General features: G+C 47.1%; 1 protein-coding gene across 3 annotated transcripts in view; it reads left to right on the top strand.

Moving 5' to 3' along the window:
• Nucleotides 1-13,323, top strand: part of NEK3 (NIMA related kinase 3) — a 139,914-nt gene that overhangs the window by 33,292 nt on the left and 93,299 nt on the right. For 2 of the 3 annotated variants that reach the window (XM_063951935.1, XM_063951934.1), the window contains 2 exons: nucleotides 5,044-5,165; nucleotides 7,202-7,295. In XM_063951935.1, coding sequence (XP_063808005.1) covers nucleotides 5,049-5,165; nucleotides 7,202-7,295 — 211 coding nt within the window. In that variant the 5' untranslated portion in view covers nucleotides 5,044-5,048. The remainder of the gene's footprint in view (nucleotides 1-5,043; nucleotides 5,166-7,201; nucleotides 7,296-13,323) is intronic. The other variant, XM_063951936.1, reaches the window with a different exon arrangement.

A 13,323-nucleotide genomic window follows, 5' to 3' on the forward strand; every position in this document is an offset into this window, starting at 1 on the left:
TGCTTAAATAAGGGTTATGTTGTGGTTGCATCAGGGTTGATCTGATGCTCCGTTGTTGTTCATACTGTTAACTGGGTAAGTTTATCACAAGTTATACGGTGTGATTGGTGTGACTGGTATGAGTCTTGCCCTAGATTCCAAAATCCTTTCCTTGTACTGTCAGCTCTTCCGGGCACAGTTTCTCTAACTGAGGTCTGGAGGAGGGACATAGAGGGAGGAGCCAGAGCACACCAGTATCCAAATTCTTTCTTAAAGTGCCCTGTCTCCTGCGGAGCCCGTCTATTCCCCATGGTCCTTACGGAGTCCCCAGCATCCACTACGGACTACGAGAAATAGATTTACCGGTAAGTAAAATCTTATTTTTTTCTTCAATAGTAAGAGCCATTATTATTCTGTAATGGGACGCTCTCCTGACTACGGCGAGGTCAAGAAACAAGAGGTACAAATCGTTGTTTCTCTTTGACAGTTCTTCAACACAGAAAATCGCTGTTGATCCCAACGACGCAGATGTAGGAGTTGGGAATAAGATTAGATACTGACCTGTTGAGAATTTGTTTTTTCCTGTGGAAAGAGATTTGAGGATCCAGAGACGGATCAGATTTGCAACAGGGTAAACCCATCAATACGTTCCGTTGATGGAGAAGATGGTTGCGGCCTACGAGGCCATTCGGTGAGCAGGTCAAACACCAGAGTGGTTTGCGGGACCAGTTAGACTTGTGGTCCGGGGCTCACCTGCACATGCACCGGAAAATAATCCTATTTTCCAGGACAGGATATCTCTCCTGTGGTGGCTTCACAGTTCTCACCTCCTAGAGGGACGAAGGTTCGGGATCCAGGATTAGATCCTGGTGTCCATGGATACAAGTCTCCGAGACTGGGGAGCAGTTTTTCCAGGGGAAGAAGTTCCAGGGGAAAAGGTCAAGCCGGGAAGCTTGTCTACAATAAGCATTCTGGAATTAAGAGCTATTTACAACAGAACATCTTCTTTGCGATCTGCCCGTCTTAATTCTGTCGGACGATTTAACAGCGGTGGCGTACGCAAGCCGCTAGGGCGGAACAAAGAGAAAAGCGGCAATGGCAGGAGCCGAAAAAGTTTTCCGCTTGGCGGAAAGGTATGTAAATGCTTTATTAGCGGTCTTCGTTTCGGCTATTAGTAAACGGCGAAATAGACTTCCTCAGCAGACACGATCTCCATCCAGGAGAGTGGGGTCTTCATCAAGAAGTTTTCACAGAAGTGACAAGTCTTTGGGGAATTCCTCAATTAGACATGATGGCGTCTCGCCTCAGCAAGAAACTTCAAGGATATTGTTCCAGGTCAAGGGACACTCAAGCAATAGCTGGGGACGCCCTTGTGACACTGTGGGTGTTTCAGTCGGTCTTTGTGTTCCCTCCACTTTCACTCTTTCCGAAGGTGATAACCATAAGAAGAACAAAGGTTCAGGCGATCCTCATTGTTCCGGTCTAGCTATGGAGAGCTTGGTATCCAGTTCTTCAAGACTTGCTCTTGAAAGATTCCTGGCCTCTTCCTCTACGAGAGGACCTGTTACAGCGAGGACCGGGCGTGTATCAGGACTTACCGCGGCTGCGTTTGACGACATGGCGGTTGAATGCCATATCCTAGCCCGAAACGGTATTTCCGGTGAAGTCATTCCCACATTGCTTCGGGCTAGAAAAGGAGTAACGGCGAAGCTTTAAGGTAGTATGTGTCTTGGTGTGAATCCAAGAAGGCTCCTACGGAAGAATTTCAGCTGGGTCGTTTTTCTCCATTTTTTACAAGCAGGTGTGGATGCAGGCCTAAAGTTAGGCTCCATTAAAGTGCAGATTTCGGCCTTATCAATTCTCTTCCAAAAGGAATTGGCCACCCTTCAAGAAGCTCAGACCTTCGTGAAAGGAGTGCTGCACATACAACCTCCATTTGTGCTCCCAGTGGCACCATGGGTCCTTAACGTGGTGTTGCAGTTTCTTATGTCACACTGGTTGGAACCTTTCCGAAAGGTTGAGGTAAAATTTCTCACTTGGAAAGTGGTCATGCTATTGGCCCTGGCGTCCGCAAGGCGGGGGTCGGAATTGGCGGCTTTGTCTCACAAGAGCCCCTATTTAATCTTCCAGGTGGATAGAGCGGAATTGAGAATTCGGTAACAATTTCTGCCAGAGGTGGTTTCTGAGTTTCACAGGAACCAGCCTGTTGTGGTACCTGTGGCTACTGAAGCCTTGGCTGATTCGAAGTCTCTCGATGTAGTCAGAGTTTTGAATTTTTATGTCGCCAGAACGGCTCAGATTGGGGAATTAGTGGCTCTGTTTGTCCTGTATGCTCCCAACTAAATTGGGGCCCCTGCTTCTAAGCGGACTATTGCACGCTGGTTCTGGGATACGATTCGGCATGCTCATTCTACGGCTGGATTGCCGTTCCCGAAGTCGGTGAAGGCCCATTCTACCAGGAAGGTGGGCTTTTCTTGGGCGGAGACCCGAGGAGTCTCGGCAGTTCAACTTTGCCGAGCTGCTACTTGGTCGGTGTTGACCACGTTTGCTAAGTTCTACAGGTCTGATACCCTGGCTGATGAGGACCTCATAGTTTGCTCAATCGGTGCTGCTGAGTCGTCCACACTCTCCCGCCCGGTCTGGAGCTTTGGTATAGACCCCATGGTCCTTTTGGAGTTCCCAGCATCCTCTAGGACGAATGAGAAAATAGGATTTTAATACCTACCGGTAAATCCTTTTCTCTTAGACGTAGAGGATGCTGGGCGCCCGTCCCAGTGCGTACTGGATCTGCAGCTATTGGTTGTGGTTACACTCATGTGGTGTTTCTTTTCAGTCAAGTCTGTTGCTGACGTTATTCATGCCATGGCATGTGGTATGTTATTATTGGCAGTGTTTACACACAGGTTGTGTTACATTTTCGGTCAGTATATAGCTGTATATTTTTCATGACGTCGGCTGGTGTTCTATTGAATGCCACGTTCTGCGGCATGTTCGAGGTGTGAGCTGGTATGACACTCACTGTGTTTAAACAATAAATTCTTTCCTCGAAAAGTCCGTCTCCCTGGGCACAGTTCTCTAACTGGAGTCTGGAGGAGGGGCATAGAGCCAGTTCACACCCATTCAAAGTCTTATAGTGTGCCCATGTCTCCTGCGGATCCCGTCTATACCCCATGGTCCTTACGGAGTCCCCAGCATCCTCTACGGACTAAGAGAAAAGGATTTACCGGTAGGTATTAAAATCCTATTTTTTGTAACCCAGCCTGTGACATGGCAGTTAGGAGCTGATTGGCTGGTACTTTACCTCCATCCACTTTATCTCTCTCCAAGGCTTAGTACATAGACCCCTTAGTACATAGGTGGTCATTCCGAGTTGTTCGCTCGTTGCCTTTTTTCGCAACTGAGCGATTAGGTGGAAAATGTGCATGCGCATGGTACGCAGCGCGCATGCGCTTAGTTATTTAACACAAAACTTAGTAGATTTACATAAGCTCGAGTGACGTTTTTTCAACGCTCGAGTGATCGTAGTGTGATTGACAGGAAGTGGGTGTTTCTGGGCGGCAACATGGCGTTTTCAGGGAGTGTGCTAAAAAACGAAGGCGTGCCAGGTAAAAACGCAGGAGTGGCTGGAGAAACGGGGGAGTGGCTGGCCGAACGCAGGGCGTGTTTGTGACGTCAAACCAGAAACTAAACGGACTGAGGTGATCGCAATCTAGGAGTAGGTCTGGAGCTACTCAGAAACTGCAAGAAAATATTTAGTAGCAGTTCTGCTAATCTTTCGTTCGCTATTCTGCTAAGCTAAGATACACTCCCAGAGGGCGGCGGCCTAGCATGTGCAATGCTGCTAAAAGCAGCTAGCGAGCGAACAACTCGGAATGACCCCCATAGACCCCTTTATTTACAAAGTGGAGGCTTCCCGGCGGGTTGGAGATTAAAATTTCAAGCCTCACTTGCAGTAAGTGTGAAGGCCGGCATGCTTGACGTGGCTGTGATTGCCATTACATTTTCACCTCCAAACTGCCGGTAAGCTGCGGCTTCGTAAATAAAGCAGCACAATGGCGCAATGATTAGATTGCTTGCTCACAGTACTGAAGTCCTGTGTTCAATTTCCTCCTAGATCTTGTTTGTGGCGTTTATATATGCTCCCATTTTTGCAACTAAAATGGCTTTACGCTAAAGCGCACGGGTTTGTGGAGCAAGATGGCGGTGTTTATGGGGAGCAGGTGCTTAATAGGCTCAGATGTATGTTGCCAGGCATTCCTTGCAGAGTATAGAGTAAGTGCACTTGTGTGCCCAGCCCAGTTTTGCAGAGCAGAAATGAGATTGAAGATTGCAGAACAAAATTATTGAATGAGATAAGTGGTGGAGACAGCACTGTTTTGCAGCAGCTCTGAGCTGACGGAGATGGGAAACATTTTGCACCAATTATTTGCGCTTTGGCAGAGAAGCTCCTGTCTAGGTACTTTGGCCATTATATATATATATATATATATATATATATATATATATATATATATATATAGTGTGTGTGTGTGTGTGTGTGTGTGTGTGTGTGTGTGTGTGTGTGTGTGTGTGTGTGTGTGTGTGTGTGCGCGTGTGTGTTAAGTAAAAATTCTTCAAACTTACTGTGGTAATTTTATGGAATGTACTTGATAATTGCTAGCTAGAATCTTCTATGGGCAACTTCTACACTTGTTCTCCCCTCTGTAGAAGGATTGATACATCTCCACCCCACGTACTAAAACAGAAAATACTTATTTGATGAGATGGATTTACAGTAGAAGCTCAAACAATGATATGATTACCCATATGCTGAGTGCTCTGTCACACTATGGGCCTGCGCACATGTCTGGTCTCCGACAGTGAAGAGCATGCATGCAGCTAGTCTGCTCCTCTAGGCAAACTGGGGCAAAACCACAATACATAAACTGTGCGCATCCAGTGCTCTTCATAAATCAGAAACAAAGGTTCTCCATATCATCTACATACATGTTATCACCTCCAATCACACAGTTCAGTAGGTCACAGTAAATTGCCATAAGAAGTAACATCTATTTATTTTCCAAGGCACAATGGATCACTACAAAGTGCTGAACGTTATTGGCGAGGGGTCGTTTGGTAAAGCACTGTTAGTGTGTCACCAAAATACGGGTGAGAAATATGTAATGAAGGAAATAAGACTTCCACAGGTAAGCAAGATGCGGAATATTACTTCTCACAAGACTATGGCATTTAAGTAGTAAGCCTTGGATAGAGATAAGTGGTTGGAGATAAAGTACCAGCCAATCAGCTCCTAACTGCCATGTTACAGACACTGGCCCAGATTTATCAAGCCTTGGAGAGTGATAAATTGCACGGTGATAAAGTGCCAACCAATCAGCTCCCAACTGTAATTTTTCAAACACAGCCTGTAACATGGCAGTTATTAGCTGATTGGCTGGTACTTTATCACCGTGTAATTTATCACTCTCCAAGGCTTGATAAATCTGGGCCTGTGTTTGAAAAATGACAGGAGCTGATTTGCTGGTACTTTATCTTTCTCCAAGGCTTAGTACATAGAATCCTATATATCATACTTCTTCTTAAAATCCAGGTTTGCCACAAATTCTTACATGTGCAGCACAAATTATTGATTATTAAATCAATCTGACTTAATTTTGTTATTAAATTTACAATGCACACCCGAGAGCAATAATTTGGACCACACATTAATTAAAAGGTTCAGAGCAAAAAATTATAGCAACTCTAACAGGGGGATTCAATTGGACGCAAGGTTCAGCAAAGTAAAAAACCTTGTGGTATTTTAGAAAATACCCTGCTTTGACTGCAAGGCAATCCAGACATGGGTAACAGTAGGTGCACAGGTGAAAGGCAGCATGCACGGGAAATACCGACGCCAGAATCCCGACACCGGCATCCCAACTAGGGACACAATCCTGGCACCGGAATCCCGACCGCTGGGATCCCAAACAAATGTTTTCTGGGCTGCCGGACAGATAAGCTTTGCTCGGAAAGGGGGGGGGTGGGGATTAGGCTGAAGGGGAGAAAAGGGTTAGGTTGAGACACCAGCGGGGAAGGTTAGGGTCAGGCAGTGCGGGGGAGGGTTAGGGGGGCATTGGGGAAAGGTAAGTATAATTACCTTGCCCATGTCGGGATTATCACCATCGGTATGCTGCTGTCGGTATTTTGACCGCCGGCATATCGAACCCAACCCGCATGTACAGGTCCACCTGTGGACCTACTGTTACCCATTTCTGGATTGCCTAGGAGTCAAAGCAGGGTATTTTCCCAAGCTGTATCTGTGGCTCGCACACCTCCAGTCGGGTACGCTTTCTAATATCCTAGCTCTTTGAGCCATCAAGTTTCTGACTGTAACATTGCGTTTATTCAATAAGTGTATTTTCGTTTCTACACAGTTGCTGAAAAAGTACTACTTATTTATATGCATTTAAGTCTCACGCCACTGAACATCTGCATAGTGCCATTCTTTATGAGCCAACAGCATCCTATCTGCGTGTTTTAATTGGAATATTTTTCTAATAGTTTTTTTTTGGGGGGGGGGGGGGGGTTATATTTTTTTTTTTTTTTTCATTTTATACTTAACCGTGCCCATCGTTAGTATAAATTTGTTATTTTCACTTTTTTATCATCTTGAATTGTGTGATATTTTTGAATAACACAAACTTAGTGCCAGAGGTTTTTACTTTTACATAGAAATATACTGTGGGCGATTTGGGACACCCCATGTACTGACCTAGGCCTGCTTAGTGGTACAGTGTGTGCTTTTAGGATACACTCCTACATCTAATTTCTGAACCACCGTATTGATGGTACAGACACGTGAATACAAGATCCACTATAATAAACATTGTGACTTGTTAAGAGTCATGAAAGGGTGGCTAGTGGCACAAAAGGGAACAAGAATAGGGATATTGGGGTTTTTTCTATGTGCCTGTTGCCTACACACAGTGGAACAATTTGCAGCCTGCTTGCTGGGAGGCACTGGTATCACTGAGGAGTTGGTTCTGCTGGCTCTTAGTGAACTGACAGATATTCTCCTGTACATATGTGTCCAGGTCACAGAACCGTTATATAGCTTATATTATTTATTTGTCTTTCTGTTTAGATGCATTGCTTAAAAATTACTTTAACAGACAGGTCAGGATACAAATATGTTGCATGGAATTGCTGATATACTGTACGTGCTTGAAATTGGTCTTTTCAGTCTTCAAGTGCGATTCAAGACTCCAGACAAGAAGTGATTCTCCTGGCTAAGATGAAGCATCCAAATATCGTTAAATTCATAGAGTCATTTGAAGGTATGTCATTTGTATTGGCAGATCCTGTGATGTTAATAGGTGTCAGTGGTGTGCCATGAAGGGTAGTCCATATGGCAGATAACTTAACGGGTGGAAACTAAGCAGGTGCAGAATAACACAGGGTTAAACCGTATGCCTCAGGTACATGATTCAGTATCTCAAGGTGCAGCCGGAAATGTATGGGGTTAATACCGGATGGCGTAGTACACACCCATATGTGCATATACTCGGTGCTGGCAGTGGAGTATATAATATATAGAGGTAGCGTGGTGACACAGTGGATCTTGGATATAGTATATACAGTTTCCATTGTGAAACACTCAATGGCACATCCTTCACTACACAGACCTGAGGAGAGAAGACGCGCAGAGAACCGCACACATGCAGTAGCAGGATCGGTCAGGTCGGGCGTCGCACCTCTTGCGGTCCAGGGTCCCAGTGCCTAGAAGGACGAGGCGACAGCGCAGAGTGCTCTCCTTCAACAATGTGAATCAGCTGTGTCCTCTTGTGATCTCTGGACATTATAGGCCATTTATCTAGAGTAGGTGCATACAGTAGCAGGGCTGTAAATATTCACATTTTCATACAGCACAACAAAATAAGGAGGTCATTCTGACCCGTTCGCACGCTGCAATTTTTCGCAGCCGTGCGCATGGGTCACAACTGCGCATTCGCGCGGGCAGCAATGCGCTGGCGCGTCGTTGCCCGGCGATGGCCGTCACCAGGCAGCGACAAGAACAGCGAAGGAAGCGATCTCAGGGGCAAGCGCAAGAAGATTGACAGCAGGGAGGTGGATCTGGGTGGCAACTGACCGTTTTCTGGCGTTTTTGAGGTGTTTGCAGGGCGGGTATCTGACGTCAATTCCGGGACCTGACACGCTTAAGTGATCACAGTGGCTGAGTAAGTACAGAGCTACTCAGGAACTACACAAAACTTTTTCCCCCACTCCCCTGCACATGTGATTGCACACTTGCTTAGCTAAAATACACTCCCCCATAGGTGGCGTCTATCTGATCGCACGGGCTGCAGAAAGTTGCAGCGTGCAATCAACTCGGAATGACCCCCAAGTCCATGTATAGATTTCAGGTTGTTTTAGACTTTACGTCTGGAGAGACAGAATTTGGTCAGGCATACATTGAGTATGCTATGGATCTGTACATGTAACAGTAGCACAAGTGCTACTACATGGACGCATCTCCAGATAGGTTTCTTAGGAGGTTTATCTTTTGCAGCCACTGGGACAAAGCAGAACTATCTAACCTCTTCTCATTGGCTGATAGTACTTCATTCATTAGCATTGTGGCTACACTATGTCAGTTCTGGACCTTATTTTGTTTTTCCATTTCCTAATTGTCATTTATGGAACATGTGACTTTAAAATTAACACTGTCAAGACACTGGGCCTAATTCAGATCTGATCTCTGGCAGGCGATTTTTGCACTGCTGTGATCAGATAGTCACCGCCCATAGGGGGAGTGTATTTTAGCTGTGCAAGTGTGCGAACGCATGTGTAGCAGAGCTGTACAAACAGATTTTGTGCAGTGTCTGAGTAGCCCAGGACTTAATCAGCCGCTGCGAACACTTCAGCCTGTTCAGGACCGGGATTGACGTCACACACCCGCCCTACAAACATTTGGACACGCCTGCATTTTCTGTAACGTCCTAGAGGATGCTGGGGACTTCGTAACGACCATGGGGAATAGACGGGCTCCGCAGGAGATAGGGCACTTTAAGAAAGATTTTAGGATTCTGGGTGTGCACTGGCTCCTCCCTCTATGCCCCTCCTCCAGACCTCAGTTTTAGACTGTGCCCAGAGCAGAATGGGTGCACTGCAGGGAGCTCTCCTGAGTTTCCTGCTTAGAAAGCATTTTTGTTAGGATTTTTTCTCTTTTCAGGGAGCACTGCTGGCAACAGGCTCCCTGCATCGAGGGACTGAGGAGAGAGGAGCAGACCTACTTAAATGTTAGGCTCTGCTTCCTCGGCTACTGGACACATTAGCTCCAGAGGGAATGAACACAGGTTCGTCCTGGGCGTTCACCCCAAAGCCGCGCCGCCGTTCTCCTCACAGAGCCAGAAGAAATAAGACGTCTCAGGCGGCAGAAGCCTTCGGTGCTTCACAGAGGTAACGCACAGCACTGCAGCTGTGCGTCATTGCTCCGCTACACCTTACACACTCCGGACACTGTAAGGGTGCAGGGCGCAGGGGGGGCGCCCTGGGCAGCAATAAAACACCTCTCCTATGGCAAAAGTGTATATACATGTACAGGTGGGCACTGTACATGTGTATATAAAAGAGCCCCCGACATTTTTTAATAAGTTTGAGCGGGTAGAAGCCCGCCGCCGAGGGGGCGGGGCTTCACCCTCAGCACTCACCAGCGCCATTTTCTCTACACGGCACCGCTGAGAGGAAGCTCCCCGGACTCTCCCCTGCTTGACACACGGTAAAAGGGGGCTTTAAAGTAGAGGGGGGGCACATTATTGGCATTTATTTATTTATTTATTTATTTATTAACAGTTTCTTATATAGCGCAGCATATTCCGTTGCGCTTTACAATTAGAACAACAGTAATAGAACAAAACTGGGTAAAAACAGACAGACAGAGGTAGGAAGGCCCTGCTCGCAAGCTTACAATCTATAGAATACACTACAGCAGCGCTACTGGGTAAGCATTCTGTGTTTTTCTCCAGGGACATATAGCGCTGGGGTGTGTGCTGGCATACTCTCTTTCTGTCTCTCCAAAGGGCCTCAGGGGGAACCTGTCTTCAGAAAAGAGATTCCCTGTGTGTGTGAAGTGTGTCGGTACGTGTGTGTCGACACGTTTGACGAGGAAGGCTCACCTAAGGAGGAGGGGGAGTGCATGATGGTCAGGTCGCCGTCGGCAACGCCGACACCGGATTGGGTGGATATGTGGAATGTCTTGAATGCAAATGTAAATTTACTGTATAAACGATTAGACAAGGCTGAAGCTAGGGATCAGTCAGGTAGTCAGACCATGCCTGTCCCTGTGGCACCAGGACCTTCGGGGTCTCAAAGACGCACCATATCCCAGATCACTGACACAGATACCGACACAGAGACTGACTCTAGTGTCAACTATGAGGATGCAAAATTACAGCCAAAGGTGGCGAAAGGTATTCGTTACATGATTATGGCCATTAAAGAGGCTTTGCATATCACTGAGGAACCCCCTGTCCCTGTCACGAAGGTACACATGTATAAAGGGAAAAAGCCTGAGGTCACTTTTCCGTCCTCATTTGAACTAAGCGACTTGTGCGAAAAGGCTTGGGAATCTCCAGATAGGAGACTACAAGTTCCCAAAAGGATTCTTATGGCGTATCCCTTTCCACAAAAGGACAGGATACGATGGAAACCTTCGCCGAAGGTAGACAAGGCGCGGACACGCTTATCCAAGAAGGTGGCACTGCCTTCTCAGGATACAGCTTCCCTCAAGGATCCTCCTGATCGTAAACAGGAGGTTACCATGAAGCACATTTACACACATTCCGGTACTATCGTTAGACCGTCTATGGCATCGGCCTGGGTGTGTAGTGCTATCGCAGCATGGACAGATTCCTTCTCTACGGAACTTGAAACCCTAGATAAGGATTCCATTCTAATGACCCTAGAGCATATCAAAGATACTGCTTTATATATGAGGGATGCTCAAAGAGACATTTGTTTACTAAGCTCCAGAATAAATGCTATGTCTATTTCTGCTAGGCGACTCCTGTGGACCCGACAGTGGACGGGGGATGCCGACTCAAAGCGGCATATGGAGTCGTTGCCTTACAAGGGGGAGGAGTTGTTTGGAGAAGGCCTCTCGGACCTGGGGGGTAATTCCAGGTTGATCGCAGTAGGAATTCTGTTAGCAATTGGGCAAAACCATGTGCACTGCAGGGGAGGCAGATATAACATGTGCAGAGAGAGTTAGATTTGGGTGTGGTGTGTTCAATCTGCAATCTAATTTGCAGTGTAAAAATAAAGCAGCCAGTATTTACCCTGCACAGAAATAAAATAACCCACCCAAATCTAACTCTCTCTGCAAATGTTATTTCTCTGACGTCCTAGTGGATGCTGGGAACTCCGTAAGGACCATGGGGAATAGCGGCTCCGCAGGAGACTGGGCACAAAAGAAAAGCTTTAGGACTACCTGGTGTGCACTGGCTCCTCCCCCTATGACCCTCCTCCAAGCCTCAGTTAGATTTTTGTGCCCGACCGAGCAGGGTGCAATCTAGGGGGCTCTCCTGAGCTCTTTAGAAAAAAGATAGTTTTAGGTTTTTTATTTTCAGTGAGACCTGCTGGCAACAGGCTCACTGCATCGAGGGACTAAGGGGAGAAGAAGCGAACCTGCCTGCTTGCAGCCAGCTTGGGCTTCTTAGGCTACTGGACACCATTAGCTCCAGAGGGACCGAACACAGGCCCAGCCTCGGAGTCCGGTCCCAGAGCCGCGCCGCCGGCCCCCTTACAGAGCCAGAAGCAAGAAGAGGTCCGGAAAATCGGCGGCAGAAGACATCAGTCTTCAACAAGGTAGCGCACCGCACTGCAGCTGTGCGCCATTGCTCCTCAAGCACACCTCACACTGCGGTCACTGATGGGTGCAGGGCGCTGGGGGGGGGCGCCCTGAGCAGCAATAAAAACACCTTGGCTGGCAAAAATACATCACATATAACCCCCAGGGCTATATGGATGTATATTAACCCCTGCCAGATTCCAGAAAAAAGCGGGAGAAAAGTCCGCCGAGAAGGGGGCGGAGCCTATATCTTCAGCACACGGGCGCCATTTTCCCTCACAGCTCCGCTGGAAGGACGTCTCCCTGACTCTCCCCTGCAGTCCTGCACTACAGAAAAGGGTAAAACAAGAGGGGGGGGGCACTAATTAGGCGCAGTAATAATATAATCAGCAGCTATAAGGGGAAAAACACTCTGTATAGTGTTATCCCAGTATATATATATAGCGCTCTGGTGTGTGCTGGCATACTCTCCCTCTTTCTCCCCAAAGGGCTAGTGGGGTCCTGTCCTCTATCAGAGCATTCCCTGTGTGTGTGCTGTGTGTCGGTACGATTGTGTCGACATGTATGAGGAGGAAAATGATGTGGAGGCGAAGCAATTGCCTGTAATGGAGATGTCACCCCCTAGGGAGTCGACACCTGAGTGGATGGGCTTATGGAAGGAATTACGTGACAGTGTCAGCTCTTTACAAAAGACGGTTGATGACATGAGACAGCCGGCTACTCAGCTTGTGCCTGTCCAGGCGTCTCAAAGACCATCAGGGGCTCTAAAACGCCCGTTACCTCAGATGGCAGATACAGACGCCGACACGGATACTGACTCCAGTGTCGACGATGAAGAGACGAATGTGACTTCCAGTAGGGCCACACGTTACATGATTGAGGCAATGAAAAATGTTTTACACATTTCTGATAGTACAAGTACCACTAAAAAGGGTATTATGTTTGGTGAGAAAAAACTACCTGTAGTTTTTCCTGCATCTGAAGAATTAAATGAAGTGTGTGATGAAGCGTGGGTTTCCCCCGATAAAAAACTGATAATTCCTAAAAGGTTATTGGCATCATACCCCTTCCCGCCAGAGGATAGGGCACGTTGGGAAACACCCCCTAGGGTGGATAAAGCGCTCACACGCTTGTCTAAACAGGTGGCACTACCGTCTCCTGATACGGCCGCCCTAAAGGAACCTGCTGACAGAAAGCAGGAGAATATCCTAAAATGTATATACACTCACACGGGTGTTATACTGCGACCAGCAATCGCCTCAGCCTGGATGTGCAGTGCTGGGGTGGCTTGGTCGGATTCCCTGACTGAAAATATTGATACCCTAGATAGGGACAGTATATTACTGACTATAGAGCATTTAAAAGATGCATTTTTATATATGCGTGATGCACAGAGGGATATTTGCCGACTGGCATCAAGAGTAAGTGCGCTGTCCATTTCTGCCAAAAGAGGGTTATGGACGCGGCAGTGGTCAGGTGATGCGGATTCCAAAAGGCATATGGAAGTATTGCCTTAT

This window comes from Pseudophryne corroboree, chromosome 2 (genome assembly GCF_028390025.1).
Source record: "Pseudophryne corroboree isolate aPseCor3 chromosome 2, aPseCor3.hap2, whole genome shotgun sequence".
NCBI classification, from domain to species: Eukaryota; Metazoa; Chordata; class Amphibia; order Anura; family Myobatrachidae; genus Pseudophryne; species Pseudophryne corroboree.